The sequence below is a fragment of the Pezoporus flaviventris genome, unplaced genomic scaffold (genome assembly GCF_033815535.1).
Source record: "Pezoporus flaviventris isolate CSIRO_AGI_PZ_B2104156 unplaced genomic scaffold, CSIRO_AGI_Pfla_v1 ptg000015l, whole genome shotgun sequence".
NCBI classification, from domain to species: Eukaryota; Metazoa; Chordata; class Aves; order Psittaciformes; family Psittacidae; genus Pezoporus; species Pezoporus flaviventris.
The window spans coordinates 30076349-30104321 of record NW_026892563.1 but is presented as its reverse complement, the minus strand read 5'-3'; the positions used below and the strand labels follow the sequence as shown (position 1 = coordinate 30104321).

The following is a 27973-nucleotide window of genomic DNA, read 5'->3' as shown; positions in this document are numbered from 1 at the left end:
AAACTCAGCATGCTGTAATTTACAAAGAGATTTATAAGTTCTTCAGTTGCATAATAAAAGAAAGCATTAGCTAATTTTTCAGAAATACAGACCAAACCAAAAATGCTACATAAAAATATAACAATAAAATTCACATTAAATTATTTATTCAGCAATTAAAACAGTGACTTTTTTTTATACAAAGCCCTCTCATCAGTTTTGATGAGAGGGACAAATGAGTTCAATGGAGTTTTGAGGGAAGCAGGGCTGGAGAACAGGTATGGGGGAGGAGAAGGACCCTGATTTGACTGATGGTTTTAAACAACAGCTACAAACAGCTAGCAGGGAAAGTGCAGCATAGTTCTGTGGATACTTTACTAGATTACTGTAAACCTCAACTGCTATAAATATTAGCTGTCTATAGGTACTAGTTACCTGAGCCTAAGCTCATTGGAATCAATGCTGATTCCAACTGATGTCCACCGATGTTGAACCAAACCTCAAGCCACCACAATGTGCCAGCCAACACTGGGCTGCAGTTTAGGTGTTTGAGTCTGGTCCCAATGATCCCAATGTCATCAAAGATTTCCAAAGACACTAAGGGAAGGAAGCAGCATTTGGGCTCCCATATGTGAATGTAAATGGTTATCATCAGTAATGCGCAGCTGATACATCCTGAAAGCTTGAGCCTTTGAGCAGGTGCATGAAATAACTGTGATGTTTTAATTACTCCCATCCCTAAACTGTCTTTATTGGGAGCTAAAAAAAATCCCGCATTTCATAGGGAACTCCAGCCCAGCTTTCACAGGTCCCACTGTAGAATTATGGAAACTGCAGAGCATGCACAGGGAGAGGGTCATGCACATTGCGCAGATCAAGGACAGCTAAAACACAGGTTTCAAGGGACATCTCTAATCCCCCTCGGTAACCAGTTCATTCCATATACAAACCTGCCAACACAGTCTAATTTTAGTATGTTTTGCAGTGGCTGCCCAACCATCTACATACAATGCTGGAGAGGATCATCTCTGCTCAGACTTTGCAAGAAGACTGCTCCCACCTCTCCTGTCACAGGGATTAAATTTTGACGTTGCTCAGGCAAAAGTCCCTTAGTCTTTAAGGGGACGTCTTCCTGCATCACAACTGTCAGATTGTGCCCACAGGGCAAATAGGTAAAAACAGTATTTATTTTTAAATATCTTCCTGCTTTACATGAGATTTCAGTTAAAAACAACATGCATCAGCATTTCTAAAAATCCACACGCAAACAGTATTTATCATCCAAATACCCTTTAAAAGCTCAAAGGCTGACAGAGCAAAGCCAAGAAGTGAATTTGAAAAAATACCTACATTTCTAAGTAATTTATAAGAAATATATGTTGCTGGTCCATTGATATGGAGAAAAAGCTTGTACCTGAAAGATCCATATTAAAAAAAGATAGCTTGTCTGTTGAAAGGCAATATATTGCATCTCTCTACATAACTCTGCTGACTCCATGGTCATCTTTACAGACACAACAAATCAGAGGTTTTGAAAGGGGTCTTTTTTTTATTGGGTTTTGTTGTTATTTGGTTTTGGTTTTTACAAGTATGGCAAAATTCCATTCACTCCTGAGTTAACAGATAACGCAATAAAACGCCTTCATTTTCTCAGTCTCAGATGAGATTTAGTGATGTTATTTCCAAAGGACATGCATTTGAAGCATGAGGGTGGAAGAGGGAGCCAGGCATAGCTGTATGTGTATATATATATATAAATATACATACATACGCATAAGGAATTGTGGCAGGAGGAGAGCAAGACAAACACAGTAGCGCAGAAGCAGAAAGGCTGGGTGCAGTCAAGTCCATCCTAAGTGCAGGTGGGGGGGAACGCAACACCACCCTCCCAGAACCTCTGCTCTCTCTGAAAGCTGCGGTGAAAGAGTCATCCTCAAAAGCATGTTTTGAGGCAGAAGTAGACAGCTGAGAGAAAACTGCCATTCACTGAAGGTCTTCACACTACAAAAAAGGTATCAGATAAACCGATAACTGAATTTGTGCGTCTGGTGAGGACAGGGATCAGAACAAAGTGCATTTTGCAATAGCCAAACATAGATTATTCAGCTCTCTAGAAAGCAAATAAGGGCAGTCAGTAGCTGCACTATTCCCTCATCTTGTTGGGATGGAAATGCCCAGCTGAAACAAACTGGTATCTGCTTTTCAAAACATGGACAGCTTGAATCCTCCCAAGTCTTCGAATGAAGACACAAAAACTGACAGCAGTTTCCTCAACATTAATGGGAATAAAATAAAATCCTGGACAACTTTTAGGAGTTTAGCATGTAAATTTTCTTGAAACAAAACAATAATTTCCCTATGTTCTCCCAGAAGTTGTGACAGAGTACATCATATTTTATAAGCCTTTGCAAAATGAATCATCCACTTTCTTAGAACAGCATCAGAATTCACATTAAAAGAATGAAACAAGTCCTTTAGTAATACATTAAGATACATAACTTATATCTGTGACCTGATTTTAAGGGCCTTTTTTTCCTATCATGGAAACATGAGCAGTCTTAGCATTATTGTTTCTTTTTCACTGCCATCAATTCTCTGTAACTGCAATGTTGCGAGCACGTGCTCTCCTCCTCTTTCAAGAACAAAACCATCATAGCATCTGCTTCTCATAAGCACATTTGTGCGTGTGTATAAGTGTGCGTGTATGAGGGAGAGAAAGAGAGAGAGAAGTAAATCTGGTGCCTTTAACTTAAAAGTTTGTCATAAGGAAGGCTTTTTTTTCTTTCCCATCCTTCAAACTGGAGACCATAGAAGTAGGGCTACTGCTATGCATTTATGGTTTTACTTTCAACTCACTTGTCAGGGGACAGTTAGAGACTGAGGAAAACAATTTATTTCACTTTCAATTGACTGGTGCATGAATTGCTACAGACAATAGTAGGTTTTTATTGGCACTTGTCTTTCAGAGCCTGCAGAGCAAAAGGAGTTCCTTCAGTACACTCACAGATTCAGCAGTGGAAACTGGGCACATAGTAGTAGTCCTTGAGGTGGAAGAGGCAATAGCTTCACAACATATTCATCCCCACTACCCATAAACTCAATAAAACAATCCAGAAAGGGATTCCAGTGCAATCTGTGGGCCTGTTTTTTCCTGCCCCATTCTGCTTTGACATCTATGGGGAACAGGAGGAGGTCCATCGTCATCTGAACTTGCAAAGAGGAAGGCAATGAGCAGACTTCTCTTGATAGACTTTATTTCAGGAAGTCAATCATACTATGCCTTTCCTTTTGCTTCCACCACCACCAAAACTCTTCAGGCCTGAAGTCCAAAGAGGATACTTTGCCTCTTTGCCTTCCAGCTTTGCCAAGCCCAGAAAAAAAAAAAAAAAAGGAAAGAAAAAAAATTAAAAAATTGGATTTTTTCCTCCCAGTATTTCTAATACTGTCAGAATTCCTAAGTCGCAACTCTTATTCTTGAGATATTTCCTGGACTATACTGTCCTGACAAAAAAGTGAACCATGGCAGCTATTACTGTGATGCCTCCCATACAGTTTTCCAATTGCATTATGAATTCGTTAACAAATTGAGGAGCTAGCTCCACCAGAGCAACAATTATACAGAGAGTTGTCACGAGAGTGAAATTTATTAAGAGAAAGAAATGCTGATGGACTATAAAGATGAGGGAAAGAAAACACCCAAACCCAACACAATTAATACAGCATCTAACAGAAACTACATCCCTACTATTTTAAAGTAATATTTAAGTATAGTCCAGTCAGCACTTATACACTGTCTCAACCATCAAATCAGCAAGGTACATACTTCAGGGTCTTGCCAAATTGTGACATAATCCTAAAGCCTCCAGTGCCAGCATGTCAAGCCCTCTTATGTGGCAAGGTGGAACACTCAACACCTCACAGGATCAAGTTCAAAAAGCTTGGAGGGAAGCAGCAGTGCAGGGAAGGAGGCCTGAATCTTGGAGTGGCATACACATCCCAACACTTCCTCTCCCCTTTCACACACAGATCCATGTGGTCTCCACCTGACAAACCTACATTTACAAAGCTTGCTGCCTGAAAATTAAACTGTTTCTTATCTCAGTCATGTGCTTATGCCTTGGTTTCCATTTAACTGGTTTGTCTTTCTGACAAGGATGTCTGAAAACAGTGGTAACAGAAATATAATAGTTTGTAAGAGCCTTAGGAGATATTACAGGAGTACCCTGGGTATACGGAGCACAAAGGCAACATCTCCAAGCAGTAGCTAGGATCTGGCAATCCAGGCCCCAATCCTGCTCTTGGTCCCACCTAAGCGCGTGCTGGCACACGCAGGAGTCGCTAAGGACTGGGGATGGAGGCTGACCCACCTCCAGCACACCGCGGGTCTGGGGCTGTCAAGGATAATCTTGTAGCTCTTATTCAGGGCTGGATCATGCTCACCGTGGCTTCAACTGAAGACCTTACTTATGCAAGTGAAACCCAAGGCCCAGGCCAGAAACGGGGTTTCCAAAACACCTTGCAGAGCACTGTAGTTAGACATGGCCATGTAATTTCCAAGTACAGACAGCAGACAAGCCTGAATTTGTGCATGCTGAAAACATGCAAGTTCTCAAAAAATTCAAGAGCTGCAGCTGGGGTCTCATAAGGCTCACAGCAAGTCTTAGGTTAGACAAACAGTTTTTGATGTCAACAGGAGTTGAAAGTTTCAGTGCTTCCCTTGAGGTGCTCAGCAGACAGATGAGGCCAGTTGGAAACATTCTGTTTCCACAAGTCACATGCTTTTTAAAACTGACATTTCTTTCCTGAATATTGACGTTAGAAGTTACCACCCTTGAAATGGCTTAGCTGAAAGTCCTACTTCTTGAGCTAAAATATGAGTACACTGATATTCATGAGCACTATGAGGGCTTGAAACATAACCCACAGGCTACTGTGTTCAATGGAACAGCTTCAGTGGACCATAGATGAGGCCCAAACTCAATTCTGATTTAAAACCGTAACAGTATTTGGTCCATTTTGAAAGAATGGATGGGTTGGAAATACAGTGCCTATAACCCCAAGCTTTGCCCCATGCTAAAGGTGTTTGCAAGTTTTTGACAATCAGCACAGCACAAAGCCACCTCTAGAAGCAAGAGAATAAAAACACCCTTACTATAATCTAACTCCAGGAAAAATATTTGGCTGAAACTTTAGGTGCGACTTATATTTGCTTAAGCTAGAACAATAGGACAAAAACATCAAAATCTAGAAATGTGGAAAGAAGGTTTAGGCCTTTAAAAAGAAAGGATAGAGAGACATTTGAGGTAACAAACAAAAAAACCCAAAATGCACAAACACATCACAGACATCTAAAAATAGCATTTTATACATTTTTTTTGCCAGTGCTTCTCTGAGAGCAAGTTCTTTAAACAGAACTTAACAATTTTACAATTTTTTTTAAAAAAATATGTCATCCTAAAATAGCCCATCGATCCTTACCCAAACTTTCTGTATTTCTACAAAAATAGATGCACAAACAGCTACAAAATACTGTATTCCTGAAAAGAGGCGCACTGTAGACAACGGAGAGTCTCTTTCCTGACAACTGAGACTGTTCATAAAAATATCGAGCTGAATGAAACAAAACACTGTTAAAGGAGCAGAAAGGAGTTAGGTTGCCCAGCTGCAGCAGGCTCAGATGAGGAAAGAAAGAAAAGTTAGGGTTTTGTTTTTTTTCCAACACTGTGGGACCCATAAATGGCCTTACAAACAAAAGGCTCAATAGCAAAACCAGAACGGTTGGCTCTTCATCTTCATGTGTGTCCTTTCCTCCATGGAGGAGTCAACAACTGTTATATCACCCGCCCAGCTGCGCTGACTCCAGCTCTAGCTGGTCTTAATTCATCTGAACTTCAGAACCAAGAAGTTTCCTTGTTCTTGTCCTGATGCTGTAGACCTACATTTCAGAAAAGAAAAGAATGAAATTAAATTTGATACAGCTTTTTTCCTTCCCCTCCCCAAGCAACTGAAGTAAGGATGAACAGATCTGGATTTAAAAAAGAGAAGTGCCCCACAACCTACCAGCCTATTGGAGTTGTTAGTAATAGTGCTTTTGCTCATGGGTTTTTAGTGTATGTGGGATAAACTTTAACCATACTTCATTTTTAGACTGGCTCAAGTGGTTCACGACCCTGATATAATGTGTGTGCTTCCTTGATTTGACCTCATTTGGAGCACGGCATTTTTCCTGATAGAGGCTAGCCAAATACCCTACCTTTTAGGAAAGGCCTCTGACACTGGAATCTCACAGTTTTTGTGGCATTTCACCTTACAGATGAGAGAGGGAAAATGTTCCCCAGCATGCAAAAAAACCCAAATAACTTCACCTACAGAGTGTCAGATTTTTAGCCAAGAACAGCTAGTACTGCCACATGGGAAAAATTAATGATTCTCAGCTTGCATTTATTATGAGTGCCTCCAATATTTTCCTTTATAAAATGTGAGGACTATCTAATAAATGTGGTGCTATATTGTGGCTTTAGCATTATAGGCTTGGAACCTGTGTTATAATCTGGGATTTCTCTGCTGCAGAGGGATTCAATCTTTGCTAGATTTACACCCAATGGGGTGTATACCTAAAATCCAGACAATAGAGGGGGAGGTGCAGAGGAAACTTCCCAAAGAAGATACATTCTTGCTCATTTATAGGGAAAGTAAAAAGAAAAGAGGTGCAGGCACATATTTTCAGAGGTAGTAAGGCACTTAGGCTTGATTTAAAACCTGCCCCTTGATGTTTCTAAGCCATCACATTTTGTGAAATAAAGGTGCACTTCATTGCTACACAGACAGCAATGCTACAAGCAGTTAAATATTTAATGATGATCAGCATCATTTCAGAGTTGAGCTACAAAGCAATTAACAGCCACATGAAAGATGGCAACATATCACATTATTCATAGTACAATTCCTAAGCAGCGCCCTAAGTGGACACTTGTGTGTTCAGCAGTGAACAGATAAAAAGACTGCACGTGCGAAACCCTGTTCTGTGGCCTCCTGCTCCATTTCACATGCACTTGCACCTATTTCTTTAGATTGGAAAAACTGGCATATCCTTCAACCAAAGTATGCCTATAAAAGCATGTCCAGAGGCTCTTTACTCATTGGTGCTGTCTCCTTGTTGCTTCAGAGTTGCTTTTTTTTCCCTGGCAGCATCACTTGCAGGCAGAGCTATCATAAACTGCTGTTAATTTCCTTCAAAGCTCCCTCAAACGTAGTGATGACAATTTTCTGTTAGTTTTCCCCTGGTGTTTACAATTTTTTTAAACAAAGATGACAAAGTAAAAAAAGTCAGCAGAAACTTTCCTGTGTGTAAAGAAGTCATTTAAATTCACCATCAGTTCACCATTGAACACTAAAGGCCAGCAGAACCAGTGGAAACCTATGAGATAAGAAGCAGGTTATATGGCTCCTAGCAGCTTAAAAAGAAAAGGAGACACACACCCCTGTTTAGGAGGATGTCCGCCTGACAGTAGAAGGGAAACAACCAGTTGAACAGACACCTCCCTAGTCAGGTGTCCTTGAAACAAGCAGAAATAACTGTAACGATGAGGTTTAATGTATAGCTATAAAGAGTCTAAACAGCCAGAGAAAACATTTGAAAACCCTGAAGTTGCCTTAGTTACAGAACTGAATGTGGAACACTTTCCACGCCTTTTCCTCTTCATATTCTCATCTCCTTCATGGAAGGGCTACGTGCAGTCCTAACGTCCTCCAAGCACAACTCTGCTCCTAACTGAGAGCTTTCAACTCGCAGCCTGCTGCAGGAACATTTGCCTCTTAGCAAGAACATCCTTGTCTGCATTGAATGAGTCAGTACTGCCACACCAGTAAAGCTCCCCATCTCTGGGATACCAACATTATAGCTAATTGCCACACAAGCAGAATGCATGTTCTGTGGGAACATCCGAACAAATTTAACGAGTAGTAACAAACTACTGGGTGAACAGAAACAACTCTACAGAAGGCAGCAAACTGACCACTCAAATTCCCTATTCACTCTACTGATGTACAGGCTTTTCCAAAAGTGGACGTTCCATAATTAGCCAGGACTAGAGGATGTTGATTAATTCATCTAAATTTAAAGTTATGCACCTCAATGTGCATAACTCCACACAATAGCGGATGTGCACTTCAGTTTTAAGACAGACTTATAAGCCTCAGATATGCTCAAATCTTGCTCTGCTTTCAGTGTGCTGAGGCTACAGGAAGCCTCCTCCAGCCCACCTGCCCAACAGCAGGACAGGATATCCTCCTAAACTCTGCAGGAGCAGGGTGAGCTGCTCTGCTGTCCTCCCCATGGGGCTGGCAGCCAGGATTCGACTGATTACCTGAAGTGCCTGGTGTGCTGGGCATCCTCCCACCCTGCTCCTGGGGCCATAAGGATCAGTTCCACTGCAAAACAGCATTTCCCCTCCCCACCTCCTGGTATTAAGTTCTCAATTCGACATGTGTACCCTTAATGTAAACATGAGGATTAGGACTCAAGGCTGTGGGATTACGGCTGAAGCAATGCTCTCTGTATGCATGCCCTGAGCTGCAGTCAGTGTTGTTAGAGGCTGACCTTGCTTTGCTTGACATCAGCGGGGCAGGGAATTGTGCCCTAAAGCACAAACATGCTGTGCTTATATCAATGTGTTTATATCAATACTTGATAAAAACCCATACTTTCATATTGAGCATTATAGCCTGGGAACTTCAGCTTTGCAGGCACTGCATACCAGCAGCTATTAATGTAACAGGTTTTAATAGATTTTGATGTAAACTAGCATTTTCTTTAATCCCACTTATACCAATAAAGAAGCTTCTAAAAGGGTTAATTTGCAGCACAAAATGTGAGGATTAAGCCACATTTAATGGGAATCAGTTAGCTAAATCCTTCTTCATCCTCTAAAACAGGACCATGTAAGTTCAAACAGATGTGCATCACAGATCAATACTGTTAGCTCTCTGAACAGTGATATGCTGATGTCCCACACAACCTGTTCTGAAACATAAATTCCCAAACTATCCCATGCATGCAAGGGGAACTCCCTTCTAACCTTTGAAGTGATTCAGCATCATCCATTCATGAGATCAGGTATTTGATTTAGTACAGCAGAGATGCCACAATGTAGCTGGAAGAGGGTAGGATTACAGTCAGCCTGTTCTGATCCCAATACTACCACTCAAGTTAATTCAGCGTGAGGAATTTTGCAAATGTTTCTATAATTGCATGTGACAGTAGCACAAGAAATGTGACATACAGTAAGGTGGGGGGATAATTTTCGTATCTTAAGGGCTCTGAAAAGCACTGTCAAATGAGCTTTTTTATCTAAATCATCTGAAACTCATGGAATAGAATATACTGACAGCCCCACAGGTTGTTGTCTTTTATTCTCCCGGGACATATGAGCAAAGACTTCTAGAATTGAAGTGTTCTTGCCACTATAGCCTTACCCTACTCTGGAGAAAACACTTTTATGCTGCAGAAAAAGCCAGTACACTCTTCCAGGCTCTTCAGTTTTTAGACTCTGTTGAGATTGCTGTCTCATATTAAAGTTAGATGTATATGAAATTCTATGTGATTATATCTTTTATAATAGATAAAAGGATTATCCTACTATTACCTAGTAGGACTATCTAGTATAATCTTACTACCCTGGAGTGGATACGGAGCAAAAAATGCTTAACATGTGCTGGTGAGTGCTGGATGCAACCCAGTGTGGTGCTTCAGCAGCTCCCTCCTCTCCCCAGTAGCACAAATCACCTTCCTTGGGATGAAAAAACATGGGGGCAATTGAGCTCCCTCTTTTCAGCATGATCATGCCTTGAATGCCTGTAACCAAAGTATTTGTTTCAGCTATAGAGAAGGTTGAAAAGGGAGCTCAGGGCCTTCCTGGCCCTCCCAGCACGCCTCTGCTTGGAGAGCACAGGAGACATTGAGTGCGCAGGGTAAGAAAACAAATAACCGTAATGTCACAGGCTGCTGCTACCTGCTGTGTTTCACTGTCTGCTCCCTTATTTCCAAAGCCTCATATGTCAAACTGGTGCTGCCTGGTAAGGTTTTGCTGTTGCGTTTCAATGTATGGCCATTTTGAACACTCACAAACATACGAGACATTGGTCTGCTGAGACCCTTTGTTTCTGCAAACCAGTCACACATTTACCCTCTTTCTTTCCCTCCCCAGAAACTCATGGAGCAAAACACACACAGCAAGCATGGGACAGAAATTAACTGAGCAGGCCTTGTCAACTGCTTCCTGTCCTGAGTCGACAGCTACAAGACATGTAAGCCACTGTTAAGCACTGCCAAGTCAGGATCCTGACAAAAATTAGCATCCAACTGTAGTCCTTCATAGGAATCTTCACAAGGAGCAAGCAGCACAAAGAAAAAGCTATGTTAGCTCTGAAAGGCTAATATGGTGCTATAACCCACAGTCCTTTTTGAGGTACTGTGCTCTTACAGAAAAAAAGCACCTGCTTTATTAGACATACTACTACCAACAAAGTAGCAGTAAGCAAACCAGCTTGCCTGGCACTGAAACAATTCACAGTCTAGTTGGGATTTATACCTAAGGCAGGGAGTGTTTTTTCCTAACAATCCCTTACACAATTCTCAGCTCCATCTGCAAAAGGTAAGCCAAATACCAGAGCTCTGGAACTGGACTTCTGGGGCTACTGCCAGATGAGGAGGCTCGTGCTCTTTACTGATGAGAGTGACAATTTGCTTGTGTTTCAGAGAAGGCAGTTTATTCCCATTATGGAATTTGTCAGAGGGACAAAACTTGAGATCCCAGTTTTGTCAGATTATCATTTTATACCCAAAAGCTTAAAATGTAATTCCTTTTGTATCATCAGGATGGCTGGAAATGTTATGAATATATATGAAATTGTCTAGTGTTAAGGCAGCAAGTGTTATGGTATTTAGAAGAAATTATTGGTCCCTAGCTGCTATTAACGGAAGAGAGAGAGAGAGGTTTGTATTAGGTTCACAGTACTTCATATTTAAGAAACAACTTTTTTTTAATTTTCTACCAATTCTTCTCTCTGCTGCACACTAATCAAAGCAAGGAAGTACTTCTCACACATTGAATCAGTTAGCTAAAACTATCAAGAAGAGAGACAAACTGATGCTTAAAGGAAAAGGAAACAGAGGTGAAAACCTAGTATTTCCTTAATATATAATATAAAGTGTTTAAGAAGTAGTAATCTGCAAGGATTGCTGCCAGTGAGAAAAATACCAAGCATTAAAAAGAGACCTCAGTAGTGCCCACAAGCTCCAGGATGGATGCACTGGAAACTGCTAGCCACCCAAGCACCTATGAACAGTGAGGGCTGCTAGACTGCTCCTAATGCTGAGAGCCTCAAAGCCAGTCAAAGCTTGCAGGTGCTGATACAGGTCATGAAGGCTGCCCTGTGGCTAAATATCCTACAGTAAAATAAATCTAATTCACAGGCCTCTGCCTAGAATCTGCAGAAAGAAGTTTAGGTTGATGGTGAGCACAGCTCAAACAGCATCTCTACTCTCTATGTGACTCCTGGATACTACACAGGAAGGAAATGCTAAACTATTCCAATTTAGATGAGTAAGGTGCAATCCTCGTGTACTGACAAGTTATTAGTTCAGGCCTCACTGGAGCTGCATTTTGGTGAATGCACACATGAACTAGCTGAACAAGCTTGAAGCTTCCACATGGAAGTTTCATTAACCATTTCCCACAAGATTTAAACCAAAAACACCCTGCACGTCATGTTGCAACTTATTTGGCTTGGATGGGACTAAGGCAGACAAAAGTCTCCCAGCAAAAGGCAGTGAAGGCTGAATGTTTCACAGCTCATCTGCCTTGACAGTAATTTCAGGAGGGATTCGCACATAGAAATATATTTGGAGAAGGCTCTGAAAACAAGCCTGACAAGCTTCAGCTGCAGGGAATCCCCTTTGCTCGTATTTTTCCTGCTAAAACAACTCACAGACACAATCAACCATCTTACCTGTGTCAAACCCAAAACTTGGCACAATGTCAACCGTTCCATGAAAGGCTCCAGCCCATGCTGAGGTAGCGCTGGTGACAGCAGCTGGATCTGTCTTTGTCACGTCACACTCGGGAGCAGGAATCCTGGCTGCACGGACTGAAGGCATCAGCAGGGACCCGTAGCGGGGGTCACGGTGTGAGCTGGGATGGTGATGGTGCATGTGTGGATGAGGGTGATGGCGATGCATGTACACATCATGCATGTGTGCATACGAAGGGCTCACCTGAGATGCTAAAGGATAATGCCAGGATTCAGAGGCAGCAGGGGGAGGAGGTGGGGCAGTCTGATGAAGGCCATGTCCTGGCCAGCTGCTGGGATCTGGTGCTGGGAAGGTGCCTGGTGCGGTAACAGGGAAATCGTGTTGTACTCCACTTAAGCATGGTGGAGGTGGAGGCTGATAAGAGCTGGTCCAAAATGAAGTTGGGAAACTGCTCCTTTGGCTTGAAATTGTTGAGCTTTCTGGAAGACAGGAGAGAAATGAAGTATGGCTGAAGCTGAACAGCAAATTTAATGATAAAAGCCCCACAATGATTTTCTACTCTCTGAAATTTGTAACATTCAACTCAAGGTTCCTCAGCAACTACAAAATCACAGGTATGAGAGGACCTCTTGAGATCATCTCGTCCAGCCTCCTTACTCACATGGGGTGACATGGAGCAGATTGTCCAGGACTGAGATGCAAACTCCGCAACCTCTCTAGGCAAACTGTTCTGCAGCTTAGCCACCCTCAACAAGTAACAAAAATTGTGTTCAATGGAGTTTCCTGTTTTCTAATTTGTGCCTATTGCCTCTTGTCCCTCCAGCAAGCATTGTTGAAGAGAGTCTGGATCCCCCATCTTCATTCCCTCCAGTCAGGCATTTACACATATGGATAAGATCCTTCCTCAGACTCTTCAGGTTGAAGAGTCGCAGCTCTCTCACTATCTTGGTACAGGAATTATGAGGACAGGCTAACTCCTGACCAGACTGCAGCTGTTGTGGCTGAAAATGTTTCTGAGGACATAGAACCAGGTCACACTGAAGAACAGGAGACATCTGGCTAAAGGAAGAATACCAGATCTTCTCAAACTAATAGCATGCTTTGATGGGATAAAGATCATATCTAATGCATCTCCATCCCTGGCAGTGTTCAAGGCCAGGCTGGACAGGGCCTTGAGCAACCTGGTCTAGTGGAAGGTGTCATGGCAGGACAGTTGGAACTGGATGATCTTGGGGTCTTTTCCAGCCCAACTGTTCTGTGATTCTATGATTCTATCTTACGTTACTTGCTTACAAGACAAATCACATTATCCCATAGTGTATAGGATCAGACCTGCAGAAACATCTAACTGAAAGCTTTTGTCAGAAATAAAAGATTAACTGCTCCTTACAGCTAGGGCTCAACTTACATTTAAATGGATTCCAATACCTCTATGTTATGAAATCACACCCTAAAAATTCCTCTTTTGAAGGAGCGGTTAGTGTTTTTGATGTGTAAGAAAGTATTGGCATTTCCATTCTCACAATCCTCTTGCCAGCTAATGTTTGAAAGTACTGCTTCATACAATATGTCTTAGTTCAACTAAGGGATTTTTTCGGTCAAAGATGGAAACATAAAAATATAGGACTTCACCTCAGATGAAAGAAAAGTCATAAAAATAGCCTACAGAGAAATAAAGCCAGAGAAGTTTAGTATTTGATATGGGGAGGAATCTTCTGGTCCTCACATAATGTTTACAAAAATATTTAGATTTTTTTTTTTAAATGACATTTTGTTTTGCATTGTTTAATAAGCAACTGGAATGAGACTTGGGTGAAGACACCACTGAGAATGAACGGCTTCTTCGAATGCTCCTGCCTCTCTACTTTGATTACACAAAAATACTTCAGAAATTAAAATGCAAGTGTTTTCTGACTGCACCCCTATGATACTCACCTACCTACTTTAAAATCCATTAAAATCACAGAAGTTTTTCCAAACATCAACCGGCTTTGATTTAGGCAGTTCCCTGAGCCTGATTAACTTCTAATATTGGAACTAAACTTTGCAAACACACTACGGACAAATGTAAAGAACTTCTCTTTGTGCCAAACTTCTTCAGAGGCTGCCGGCTTATCTAGCAAACTGTACTCCAACATGGGCTTCTTCAAAGGGTTGCTTTTTTTTAGCAATGTATTTCTATTTTAATTCATGCTAGAAGGCTGGAGAGAGCTTCAAGCATATTACAGAAGCCTCAGCAACCCTCTGAAATTGGTATTGTTCCTTGTTAGTATATTGTTCCTTCTTACAAGGGATTAGGCTGAGATGGAGAGTGCACGTGGCTTACAGTATTGGCAGCAGGGCTGACAAAAAAAAAGGGAAAAACAAACTTCATGTCCAGCCTGTTGTTTTCCTCACTGCTTAACAGAGGAGCAGAGCTTGACTATTGCCAGCATTCTGGAAAATTAACCTGCGTAATCAAGAGCTTTTGGAAATGATCTGGCTGTTATCTGCACGGAAAAGTCCTAAATCCAAACCATCCCACTTCAAAAAACAAAAGCTCAGAAAATCACAAAGTACCTTCAGGACAATTTTAATACCAGGAAAGAACACTTTAAACCACTGGATTTGCCAACATGAATTCATTGCAGGTTGTATAACAGCTTGGCTTTCCCAATCACGCAGAAGGTCTAATGCCACAGAAAGCATGTTTGGTCATCTCCATTTTTCAAACCTGCGCACATTTCAGAATGTCATTACCACTGTCAGATACGGTCATGGACCACCCCCTACTGAGACACCACTGAGTGCAACTGCAGGGGCCAACTTCACTGGTCAAGGGCAAGTCACGTCACTGGAGATACAGCATCCATCCAGGTTGTATAAACATGCAAGAAAACTTCATCCACCCCGAGTGCTTACAGAGGATGCTATTAAGTGTGCAGCAATCCCATCAACAAGAACCATCTCTGTGTTGAACAATCCACAACCACCATCCATTTCCATAGCATTTGAAGTGTCTCCTTTCCATCCCACCTTTAAACAGCAAGTACATCCGATCATCTTTGCAGATACCTGACCTCTATGGGACATGGCAATGGAGAAACAGCCATTTCAGCAGTGTTCTTGAGAAAGAAAAGAACCAATCTGAATAGATTCCATGGCCTTTCAGGAGAGGGAAAGGAGGAATTTAACAAACATTGCCTGCCAAGAAAGATGCTACAGTTACCACAATTTCCTATTGTAAGCACAGGAAGGCAGGAAGATGGCAACATCTCGTACACCACAAAGTGGTGACTAGTGTAAATGTTCATGGTGAACGTCCACACACACTGAAAACTCGCCAAAGCGCACATGGTGTAAAGAAGACAATGTATGAATGTATGGAATTTTCTGTATTTAACATTACTTCTCAGTTATGGCGGGGGGGGGGGGGAAGAAAAAAAAAAGGCCCCAACACTTTCACTAGGAAAAACATGTTGATTAAAATGCCATGAAGGTATCATTAGTTTCCTTAGTTCCACAAAAGATTTCAGGTAAGCTACACCTACAACTGAACATTCAATGTCTGTGTAACCAAAGTTTTACAATAAGTCAGGTTTAAAGTTAATTTAGCCTAAACTGATTAGTATTTTCAACGTGCAGGTTGCCGTCTGTTTTCAGTACATTAGTTTCTATTTTCTAAACAAAACCAAAATCCCTTCTTGACACAAATTCCCCCAACAATATCACCTTAAAGAGGAAATTACAATTTGCTCTTCCACCAGGACACTAAAAAAAGACAAACCCAACAACACAAGATAAAAAAGGCAGAAAACATTATTAAGCCCTCCTTCCAACTAGAGGAGAAAGAGTACAGTGAGCTGAGTAGTCAGTTCATGCCCACCCACATTCCACTTAAATTTATACCTTCCAAAAGAGCTATTGAAAATGCAAAAGCTTTTTAATTTAAGTAATTTATTGACAAAAATTCCAAGTACCCATGAAGGGTATTTATAAAATATCTTCAAGTTAACGATATTTTAACTGCTTTAGGTAATGGGATACAAATTCACATTCATCTGCTGTAACTGAGCATCTCTGACGCAAATCAGAAGACCGAGTTGTTAGCATCGTTCCTTCACCACTTCCTTCAAGCAGGCATGTTTCAGAAACTCATCTGGGCCTGATAAAACTCTTGTCAGCTTCTCTTCTCTGGAGAAACAAACACCCCCATCTTCCTCAGCCTCCACAGCACAGAACCAAGCATCCCTGCCCAGCAGCCTCCCTAGGGATTTTCATACCGCTTCAGCAGGTGCAGCAACAGCAGAAGGCATATCCCCTTACTTTATTCTCAGAAGACTTTCAGGACATGCAGACCTCTATTCCACACTGATGGCATGGGGCACACGGGGTCAGGAGGCAGCATGGCTGAAGAACCTTTACATCAGGCCATGGTGTCCCCTGCAGAGCCCCCGGGGAGGGCTGTGCAACCACAGGGCAAGCCAGGGGAAAACAGCAGGGTCTGTCTGAGGCCAAAGAGAAGACATACAACCCCATCCATGGTATGACTCCAAGCTCAGTAAAGAGGGCTTGCTGTAGGCATGGTGTCTCTGGGGACTGCCTTGATCCCATCTCTAAAACATTTATAGCCTGTCTGGGCCATTTATAAATGCTTCAGTCTCCTTTTTAGTAAGCATAGGTTCAATCCGGCTCTCAGTCGAGTCAACGGAAAATTTCCTATTAACATTAATGGTCCCGGCTCAAGCCATGAATTCCTCTAGCTCCCCAGCCACTTGTGCTGACCTTTGCTTAAACTTCCTCAGAGTTGTTATCATCCTACTGGAAAGCAAGTCCTTCGTGCTATTTTTCTCTTCACAGTGGTTTCCAAAAATTATGTCTCTCTTTGTTATCTGTGACTTCCATCAATAAACTCTCACCTCCACATCACAGATTATGAACACCCCCACTCCTACAAGGATCCTCATGGTACCTTTCTCACTCAATCTAATGTGAGGCCATAGCTCATGATATTTAGTTCATGTTCCTTTGCCAGTCCACATAAGGACATGATCAGAAATAATGCAGCCGCGGATCTGAAAAAGCACCCAGACTGCCACATTCAACAAAAGGAAATAGCATCTTATGGCACACTTTCTCCAGTCACCACTTCTAAAATCTTATCCGTAAGGTCTACCTTATATATCTGACAAGATCTGCTTTTTGTTACTTTGTTCTCGCTTATATGCATAATAAGACATAAATGTTACGGCAGTGTGCAAATGCCTTGCAGTACCTACCCATGGTTTCTGCTCCCTGCTCAGAAGCAGAGTAATACCATCCCCATTTTACCCATGGGAAGCCAGTAACAAAGGCTGTGTCTCTCCCATGAGCTCTACCTACGGGCAGGCTGCAATGCACCACACCACACAGCTGCAGCCATGCTGGCCAGGGCTTGCACTTGAGCCTGTTCCAGCCCGTGCTGGCTCCCCCACACCTGGAAAGCAGCCATGGATGAATCTTAATCACCTGGCAAAGTCACCCGAAAAGGCTGCATGGGTCTCCTCACGTTCAAGGCCAGCATCCCAAACAAGCTTTGCTCTTGTCTCACAGGCCAACTTTCACACTTGGAGCTTAAAAATAAGCCTCCAACCTCCACCAGGCATTTGTGAAGCCTCGTGAGCTCTGCCCTGCTCCTCCCAGGCCTCAGCAGAGCCACAGGTTGTGGCAAGAGAGGGAGATGCCCGTTTCTTTCATGACTTCGGTGCCTCTTTTCCCTATTAACACTTCAGATCGCTCAACCCCAAGAAGCTCCTGAGTCCTTTCAGATTTGAGGGGATTTTTCCCCTCCACAGGGGAGCAAAATTTCAGCTGCCATGCAACATGCATTACCATGACACAGACTGGATGAGTCGCAACACAGAGAGTAAGTTATTGCTCCTCTTACCTCTCCACAGAGGACTTAGCCCTGCCTTGCTCTTGGTAAGGGCAGTTTCTGGACTGAAGCTACTGGCTTGGCTCAAAGCTCTTGAAAAGTGTTCATCCACAACTGAACCAATGTCTCCCTGGAAGTAAGTGAAAAGGACGCAGCGAGAGTTAAGGTACTCCATTTCGGCAGGCTGTTCTTTCTCATCCTCCTCTTGCTTGCTGGGAAGGGTCACTTCCAGAGACTCCTGCATCTTGTTGTATACAGCTAACTTCTTCTGGGATTAAACACAAAACAAACAAGACATGTATTAGCGATGGCACTGAGTGCAAGCTCAACATCTGGTTTCCTTAAAGAAAAATAACTGAATACATTGAATATTCATTTCATAATTGTAGTTGGAATACAGGGATATTTTGCACTGACATTTCACAAAGAGGAGATGACCAGCACCGCTTAGAGGCTTTATTCCTTGTACACAAATGGACCTGCTTCTCAGACATATTTCACAACCACTATTTACCAGCAACCACTCTCACTCAGTACCTTCAAAAGAAAAAAGACAGGCTCTAACATTTCACTCCTGACTCACACCTGGAAAGGATATTCCAACAGTAAAGGCCACAGAGGTCAAGTACAGCCTTATGGAAGGGTGGCCATAGACACAGTGTCTGCATTTCACTCGTCCAGCTGAACATGCACCAGGTTTTGCCATTTTGCCAGCAGCACTGCCCACACTGACAGTACATGGCCCTCTGGACTCCATATATCTCCTCATTGCTGAAAGGGTAAAGACAGGAGAACTCAGTGCTTCCTGAGACATTTTCCACTGTATTATCAAAGTCCTCAAAATACATAAATTTTTACTCACTACCAAGAATTTTTAATGATAGGACTCTATACCTTAGGGTGATGACTGGGGCTGGGGGGAAAGTTTGGAGTGGTTTATTGTTTTGGGGTTGGGATGAGGAGTTTTTTCTCTTTTCCAGTTTTCTTTATACTTTTTAAACACCAGCTTGTGGAAAAAAAGGACAAAAATGCAAGTAATAAAAAAATTAAGCATGTGATGTGGGGGAAGGAGGGGATTGACAAGTCTGCAAACACATGCAAAAAAACCTGCCCCAAACCAAAAACACAGAGAACCATATAAGAAATAAAACCCACACAAGCCATCTGTGAATGGCTATTTCAGAATCTTCCCTCTCTCTCAAATCAAACCTAAATGTCAAAATAAATGTGTGTGAAGATCCATTTTGCATGGAACATGTTTTTCAGATGTTCCACTTTACAACTGTTTTCACAGAAAAAAATCTCCCCACAACAGTCAAGCTGCAGGAATCATAGCTCTCAGCTAGCTAGCCATTTCCACAGCTGACTTTGCACACAAGCAGCTTCAGGAACCCCAAAACCACTATGGCACATCTGTAGTAGTATTTCATAGCTTTTCTATAGAATTTCAGTTTGACTTATCTTTTACAGCTTGCTTGGCAACACTTTGGCACCATCAGATTCTCTTTAAGTTTATGGCTTTTTTCCCTTTTTCCAAGGTTGTTCTATAGAAAAATATAAATAACTAAACAGTCTATAAAGTTCCATTTATACATTTGTCCTATTTAGAAGTGAAAGTCCTCTTCCAATCTTGTATGCCACCAATATATTTACAGCCAATGCTTTGTAAAATTTTATAAGCTGATATAAATTAGCTCATTGTAATACAAAATAGATGGTTATTAAAAAAGAAAACTGTAAGAAAGAGCTGTTGACAAGTGGAATTAAAACCTGTAATACTAAAAGCTTATAGCAACTAAGCAATGTATCTGACATTACAGTAGGTTAACTGATAAACATAAGCCAACTCAGTAATACCTTTAATTCTGATGTTGCTGCATGATGTAAGTAATTTTATTTTACAGTTTGCGATACCCAGACAATGGTCTGGAATTTAATTAAATCTGTGCTTCACAAAGCAAGTTATACCATGGCTCTATTTAGTACAATATTACTTACTTAGACTTAGTTTTATCCCAAGATCCTGTAATACATGAATAAAAACTGTGGGATTCAGTTAAAAAAAAAAACCTAAACAAACAAAACCAATGATGGAAAACACAAATCAAAGGTTTTAGTAGAAACTAAAATTGCAAAAATGAAACACAATCTGAGGCTCTGAAACAGATTTTTTGCAAGTGCAGATTTTGGGGTGACCTATACTTGTTTTTGCAAATGCAAACAAACAAAAAGCATCCTCATACTTGTTCCTGAAGTGCTTACTAAGATTATCACTCATAACTTAGTAAGTTCATAAGTACATATGTTCTGCTACTTGGTTTTGCCGTGACATAGTAGCAGAACAATGGGACCTTAGCAAGACAGAAATGGTGGTAACAATATTGCATATACATGAGACATATTCATCAGAAATCTGTAACACTACCTCAGTGACTTGATAATTCTTAAAGATGCACCATAACCCAGATCCTTCTTAAAATGTAGGACAAGTGGTCGGGAAGGGTGGGGTTTTCAGTTCCAGTTGGGTTTTGGTATTTAAGTAGAGACAAAGTATGAAGGAGATCCTTTACAGAAGTCTAAATAGATATTGAGCTACTTATTACATCTTAGGTGCACTGTATATGCCAGACCTTAAATCCATGCAACACACTTAAAAGCTGACTTCTATCATTATAGGTACACTATTTGCATTTATAGTGCAAGTATGCAAATACACATACAAGCACGCAATTATATACAGAAACACGTCATTTAATATAGCCTCTGGCTTGACTTGGTTATCAGGAAGGAAGTCTTTCAATGTTCCTATATGGAGACTGGAGCTCAGGAAATTAAAACTTATCTCCAGAGTCGCTTCTCTGTGCAGGAATGTTCCCCCTTCCATGGCCTAAGAATCTAATTCATTTTCCACTTCAACTCTCTTTTCCCCAGTCCATGGGAAGTCATTACAAGATACTCTGAGCACTCACTGCATTTGAAAACACCAAATCTGACCTCTATTTTTTAAATGTAAATAAAAGATAGTTGTACTGATGGGCAAAATCTAATTAATTTGTATTTCAAGAAGAAACTATCAGCCTGTAATTACAGAACTCTTTAAATAAAAGTCTACAGTGAGATAAAGTAACTCAACAAGTTTTCTTTCTATGCAACATATATACATCCTTTCCATTGTATACGTCTTTTAATGATAATGTCTTTTCTCCCCCTAACTCCTTTGAAATACCCTGTCTGCAAACAAATTCCATATTGCTTGTTCTGACCTTAACAGTAATCTTCTGATAGCATTTCTGACTACACTTGTGTGAGTGGAAAAGCATGCAAGATCATCAAGCCAAATGAATTTGTCCCACCATTGGGAGTAGGGTGGACAAAAGCAAACACAAAAAAACGGGTCAGGTTTCTGGTAACTAATCTAGACTAGCCCAGTTTCACTTGTACTGCTCTCATACAAACAATTCTGGCACACATTTAAGCAGCCAAAAGTATTTGTAAGATATTTACAAAGAGTATTTTCTGTCTAAACACAATGCTATTTCTTGCCTATGTTCAGATCACCAATGCTTTAATATATTCATGAAATCCACCTCTCTCTTCCTTACAAACTGGAGACTGACATTATAAGCAGCCTCTGAAGAATAAAACAAAACAAATACACAAGATCTCATCTTGGCCAAGACCCAGAATACAGAATTACTGTACATACTACATACTGGGAAATAGGGAAATTCAGGATCTATAGCACCTGATGCCAGCTTAGATAATAGACCTCAGTTCATGGCTGAAGGATGAGTGGTATAACCTCTGAGTAAACAGTGATGTACAGCATGGGCTGAATTTAGCTTAAATCAACATTATTTTAGTTATTTCATATATTCACAATCAGGCTTTACCAAGAGAGTTTAAACTCTAAACTGCAAGTTGTCTAACAAAAGGAGACTAAAGGTTAACAGAAAATCACTGCTAATATGGGAATATTAAAGAGAAAGTTTATGCTGGATAAGTACCATCCTCTTTTCTGAAGGAAAACTGACCACTTTTTGACCAAAAAGGCATGTGATCCATAATCTTATACAAAATTCCCGTCTTGAAGATTCCTGTTATTTTTTTACATACCCTACCCAGAACCAAGCAAAATGGTTCCCATGCAGTGAAATTCTGGCCACATTAAAGCCAATGGCAGAAGTCCAACTGACTTCAAGGGTCCCGGATCTCACCCAGGGTGTCTGGTAAAAATGTTAGAACATTCCTCTTCACAAACTGAAAAAACCCCTCACTTCCAGCTGAAACCAGCTAGTAGGCAGCAAAACAGCCAAACAGCTGAGAACAGAGAGAGTTTGAGTTAAGCCAAGTTTGCATAAAAAATTCAAGCCAGTTCTTATTTTTCATATAAGCTAGTTGCCTATTCCTACAACTTATTATCTCAATACAAGCCATCATACAGCATGTGGTCCTTTACACTCCCGAGCATGAAAGTCTGGTGTGCCTGTGGCCACCTGTTACAGATTTTCCCTTAAGAGAGAAAGAACAGGAACCAAAAATAAAGAATAACTGCACTGAGGAAACACTATATGACCTCCTATCCTGAGAAAAAGGCTGTCATTTGACATAAGCTTCTGAGAAGGAATTTCAGGAACAAACCCGAGGCAAATCACGGACAGTCCTCCATTTGTGGAGCTGTCTTCCAAGCAAGCTCCTATTGGTAACACAGAAAGTATTCAAGGAAGAAGACAATTTCAAGCAATCAGGGCATCGAATGCTGCACTTGAAAGTGGTATTTATGGCATGCCCTGAAAACATGGAATTCTTACTTTGACCCTCACAGATGAGCAAGCCAAGAGCAAAGCCACATGGCTGCTTTCAGGTGAGCCACTGGATTTGCAGCAGTAGAGTTCTTAGCTCCTGTTATGCTCTGCTGATGGGGGGAAATGGTGGGAAAAGAATGAATTCATACACCTTTTGCTGTACATCTATCCAGAAGTATAACAGTTCAAGTCTAAAGTTCTGTTTTTATGTAGATAGAGGAAGATCAAATAGAATTTTGTCCCAACCAGACGGACAAAGTAAAATAAGCCATTTTTTAAAAAATTAGCAATGTCTTGTTGGATTAAACAAAACAAACAACAAAATCCCCTTCATGGGGCAAAACTTAATCCAGATTCTACATCCTGTAATCCTGAGAGTAGCCTTTAAAGATGAGTTATACAGGTCTGATTCAGCTTTCAGGGAAGTCAGTAGCAGGAACACCACCAGGCTTCAAAACAAGCCTTCAGAAAGCACCAGAACTACAATAACTGAATGTGAAGCCATCTTTTGCTGTTACCTGCTGTGATAGGTACTGCGGGCTGCCAAAGGTATAAGCAGTATAATAACCCCATTACCAAAAGCTGAGAGCCTGTTACACAAAGATACTTTAATGAAAAATTAAGTTGCAATACATGAGTCAGGGTTTAGCTACAGCCAGCTGACACGTTAAAGCAACTTGTCCTTGTCTGAAACGTTGTTAGTTTTTAAGGAAGAGTTGAGTTAGTGACCTAATTTGCTAATATAGACAAGCCCTTATCTGGAAAAGGCCTGTCTACAGGACTGCCAGCAGAAAGTCTGACTTGAGCATATCACAACTCTTTAATGCAAGACTTGATTTAGCAGGGATGGTGTTGGCTTAAGCTCTCTGCATCCACATACCATGGAGAAATTCCAAAACTACCATTTACTGTAACTTCCCATTTCAAAGGTCTTCAGCTCAGCTGTTAGTGAGCCAGGGTGAATCCTACCTTAGCCTCAGCTCTGAAGCTTTCTATACCTAGATTGACAGGGCATGGCAAGCCATCACAGTATTTTGTGAGTGCCAAGAATACAACAGGATTCTTCACCAATTACATGTTTCCAGAGTCTCTTCGAATGAGCAGCTCTGTTTCACCCATTCCTCACCCAACCCATAGGAAAGCCAAAACTTACTACTACTATAGATAGCCCCTCAGGAAAGAGCACGATGAAGAGCATTTTAAATCCACCATTCCACACAGCTTTACCCTCACGCAGGCTCCTTATCATGCACAGGAACACATTCATATTATAACACCAGCAACACACTCACTCTGTCTTTCGGCAAAGTTAGAGGGAACTTCCAATTCCTCTGTAGAAGGAGGGCTGCTCCTATTCTAGTCAGCTCCTTCTGGCATGGTATGAGCATGCATATAGCCATAATCCACTTGCTTCCCTCCAGCAAACACCCTGGACTTCGGCAATCTCAAAGATCTAAGGCGCTAAGCCTCCACTCCTATTAACATTCAATAGGAATTCAGGCTTCAATCCATTAAGTGCTTTTAAAAAAAAATCCCATCTAAATTAACTTGCCAGCAAGTCCTTTCTTGGCTAAGGACTGGTGAAAGCTAAGTTTCCAAAAACCCCTGCATTTCAGTGCAAGGCAAAAATCAGTTCTGTGCTCATTTTAAGGGAATAGGAACTAAAGACAGAAGTATGGGAATAACTTCAGAGCAGGGTAACTTTAAAAAGGCACAGTGGACCACCCCCTAAAAAAACCTGTCACTTCTGCACAACCTGGGTGCATCATTTAAAAGCAAGTCAAGATCTACTAATTAAGAAAAAAAGAAATGACCACTCAAACCCCCTTCACTGCAGAGCAGCGACACAAACCACACGCCTGATAGAGACACTTCTCCTGACCTATGTATGCAGCACACGACCTATAGAAACATGATGAACTTAGCTCTCCAAAGAGACACCGTGGCCCAGAAGTTGAGCCTACACATCTGCACCGACAGATCAGCAGCTAAGGAACTTGCGTTGCTCTTTAAAGGATGCAAAACTGATACCGAAAGCTGGCATAACCAATTAGATGTTTGTGACTGATTTATTACAAATACCACTGGAGGCACACAAGCTTTATTTAGAATAACACACCTACATCTCCTCGCACTGAGAAGGCAAGGAAAGCCAACAGGAGCACAGCACAGAGGAGCTTCTCCTTTCAGAAAAAGGAAATAGTACCGAGAGACACCAGACTAGTACAACATCGGAAAATGCTTCTATGGAGTCCTCGGATATTTTAAGGGTGAGCTCCGCTTTATCAGCTCCAGCGCAGAGCCTTATTTTTAAGATATCCCACTAATTCTTCTTTCCTCACCCTTATTTTTAAAACACAGCTTTAATTACGGCAAAGAACATTCTTTCAAATGGTCATTATCCTCATGAAGAGCGCAGGAGTGTTTTACATGTTGAACACATGTGTGAGAAGAAACAAAAACCTGGCAACAGATTCTTCATCCTTCTTTCTTCTGCTCTTTACCAGTTGATTAAATGTCCCTGACAGGACAATTCTGAAGAAACAGAAACTTGCAAAATGTCGTATGTTACTCAAACAATAAATCTTTCCACTACAGCTATAGATGCATAAGGAGTTCATTCTATGGTTACTTTTTTATTATTTAAAAAACATTGGATTCAAAGAAAAATACATAAACTGCTCTAGAATTTGCAGCTGTTAGAATTAGAGGGTGCAACATTTTTAGCTCAGCACTGACAGCTCGGTTTTCCCGTCTGTCGTTCAACCAGTTTGTGAAGACCCTCCAGCTCTAAATACTTCAGGAAAGCCGGCGCAAGCAGGATTCACTACAGCAAATTCTTATTAACATGTAGGACAGCAAGGTTTAGAATGTTTTTTGGTGGTAACGGGATATACAGTGCTGGCCACGATTCCTGAGCTGCACTAGCTCAACAGAGCTATCTACGGCTCTTGCTTTGCATATCTACCTCCACTTTTCTTAGGCAGCATAATCCACAAGAACTCAGTTTATTTAAAACTCTGGCGTTCATTAAGATGCCTCTGGGACACTTCTTGTATGGTGCTGCTTTCAGCTGGTGGAGAAACTTCATGATTCTGTTTAAAAATAAAAAGCAATTGCATTTGAGCATGACACAGCTGCTAAAGATCGTTTAATAGATTTTCCTGTACTATGTGTTCGACACTCCAGATCTGGAAGAGAAATACAGCCCATCGCATACAGAGTTAAGTACCAAAAAGGTTTTGATTGCTGTTTTCTGCTTCTAGGTCTCTTACTCGGCAGTTTATCACATGGTCTAACAACTGGAGCTCCAAATACTCACATACAAAGCTAATAACTAAAATTACTGAATAGATGTAAGCTGTGACCTAGATTGAAGGAGAAATAATAACAAAGGCGCCTGCAACAGACACAACTCACAAGTTTCCAGAGCGAGACTTTATAGAGAACAACATGAGCAATGTGGGGTATCATTTCTGCAAACACGCTCTCTCTCCCATCAATAAAGAGAAAAGCCAACAACACGCAGTAGGAATTTTAATGTTCTAGCCCATATTCGTGTCTCCCAAGCAAGCTGATATTAGGGGTCACTTCCCATGTACGGAGAAAACAATCTTCATGGATAATAATGATAAAACCTTATGGAATGCAGCAACAACCAAAAAATGTATTCTCAGATGACTACATTAGGGCCAAGTCAATATTAGTCCCACTTCACCCACGCACTGCATAGTCTAAAAATGCTGTCAGCCTGATAAGAATTTCCTGATTCACTTAAAAAAAAACCCTGAAAAATACATGTGATCACCAAACTCAGCTGGAACCCAGCCGGAGACGATCCTCCAGGAGAGCCGGGACGAGCGGCGCGGCGCGCCCCGTCCGTGAGGAGCAGCGCGGCTCCTTCCCGCCGGCGGACGTTCCGCCTGTGTCCGTGTCCGCACCGCACCGGCGGGCAGCAAAGGCGCAGCGCTGCGCCGGCAAAGCTGGTGAGCGGGGAGGCTCAGCAAGTAAGGGGGGACGGCGGAGAGGAAGGGAGGGGGAGAAGGCAAGAAACAACTTTCTCCCCTTTCCCCCTCCAGCTGCACAAGCCAACACCCATCGCCCAACTGTAAGAATCTGGGGTAAAAGTAGTTTTCTTTTTAAAGCAAGGTCTTACCAGGCACCGCTGCTCTGGGGCACCCTCACCAGCTCCCCGCATCTCCAAATCAGGCCGGGGGCTGCATAGCGCATCGCTGGATGGCCGGAGGTCTCCGCCCCGGCCAGCCAGCGATGCGCTTTGCACCCCGGTAAGGGGGGTGATGGGGACCTCCCCAAAAAGCCTCATTCCCAGCCCGCCTCACCGGCACGACTTGCACGGTGCCCCGCGCACCCCGTCGCTCACCTGCGGGCAGCCCGCCGCGGGCGCGGCCAGACAGCGGGTGGCCCCGCACGCCGCCGAGGCGGCCTGCTGCATGGCCACGTCCGAGCAGCTCATGGCCGCGGCCGCCCTGCGCCGCCACCGCCGCCTCCCCCTTCCTCTTCTTCCTCCTTCTTCTTCTTCCTCCTCTCCTCCGCGCAGGGCGGCCGCGGCGGGGCGCCGCGCAGCCCCGGCTGCCAGCGCATCTTCGGCCGCCGCCGCGCCCCTCGCCCGCACTTATAGCGGGGCGGCGGTGGCGGAGGCAGCGCGGAGCACCCCGACGGCGGCAGCGGCGGCGGGGCCGCAGGGGCGGGGACCGGGGCCGCGACCGCGCCCCGCCCGCCCCCTTCCCCGCAGCGGCTGCACGGGCGCGCCGCACCTGCCTGTCCCGTCGCCTGTGAGCCAGAGCCGGGTTTTGGGCCGTGAGAGGCTTTGCCAGATTTAGCAGCGAGGGCTCTCCGCAGCCAAGTGTCACCTGCAACAGCCGAGCTTCCCCATCCATCCAGGGATCCAGCCTGGAGATTCATCTGGGAGGACAGAGGAAGGCACTTGTCCTGCAGGAGGTGGCAGGTCGGATGCAGTTTCAACGAGACCGGGAAGTCACTCTTCCCTCCCGACATTTGGTCCACAATGTGTAAAAAGAAATAAATAAATCAAGTGTATTGCTCTACTTGAAAAATATGTGGAAAACCAGGAACTGGTGGTAATGGCTCCAGTCCTACTCAAATATACTCATGGCACATTTTTGCCAGTAAGCTGCCCTAATGCAGGCTCTTTCTACCATTCCTCACATGGAAGAGACTACGTGTGTGGCTTGTTAGCATTATCCCAGCTTATGCGCCTGGGAATGACTTGTTTGTTTGTTTTCT

At 42.5% G+C, this 27973-nt stretch overlaps 1 protein-coding gene across 3 annotated transcripts; it reads right to left on the bottom strand.

Annotated features, from left to right (window-relative positions):
• Positions 1–13: 13 nt before the first annotated feature.
• On the bottom strand, positions 14–27416 carry VGLL3 (vestigial like family member 3). Of its 3 annotated transcripts, none has more exons than XM_061453966.1 (4): positions 27090–27416; positions 17916–18165; positions 11989–12489; positions 14–5914 (listed from the first exon to the last, which is right to left on the bottom strand). In XM_061453966.1, the coding sequence occupies exons 1-4, from the start codon at positions 27180–27182 to the stop codon at positions 5871–5873; spliced, it is 888 nt and encodes a 295-aa protein (XP_061309950.1). In that variant the 5' UTR covers positions 27183–27416; the 3' UTR covers positions 14–5870. The 3 variants fall into 3 exon arrangements, with proteins under 3 accessions (XP_061309950.1, XP_061309949.1, XP_061309951.1); XM_061453965.1 differs by having other exon boundaries at positions 17916–18168; positions 27090–27414; XM_061453967.1 differs by lacking the exon at positions 27090–27416 and adding an exon at positions 26865–26977 and having other exon boundaries at positions 17916–18168.
• Positions 27417–27973: the final 557 nt, after the last annotated feature.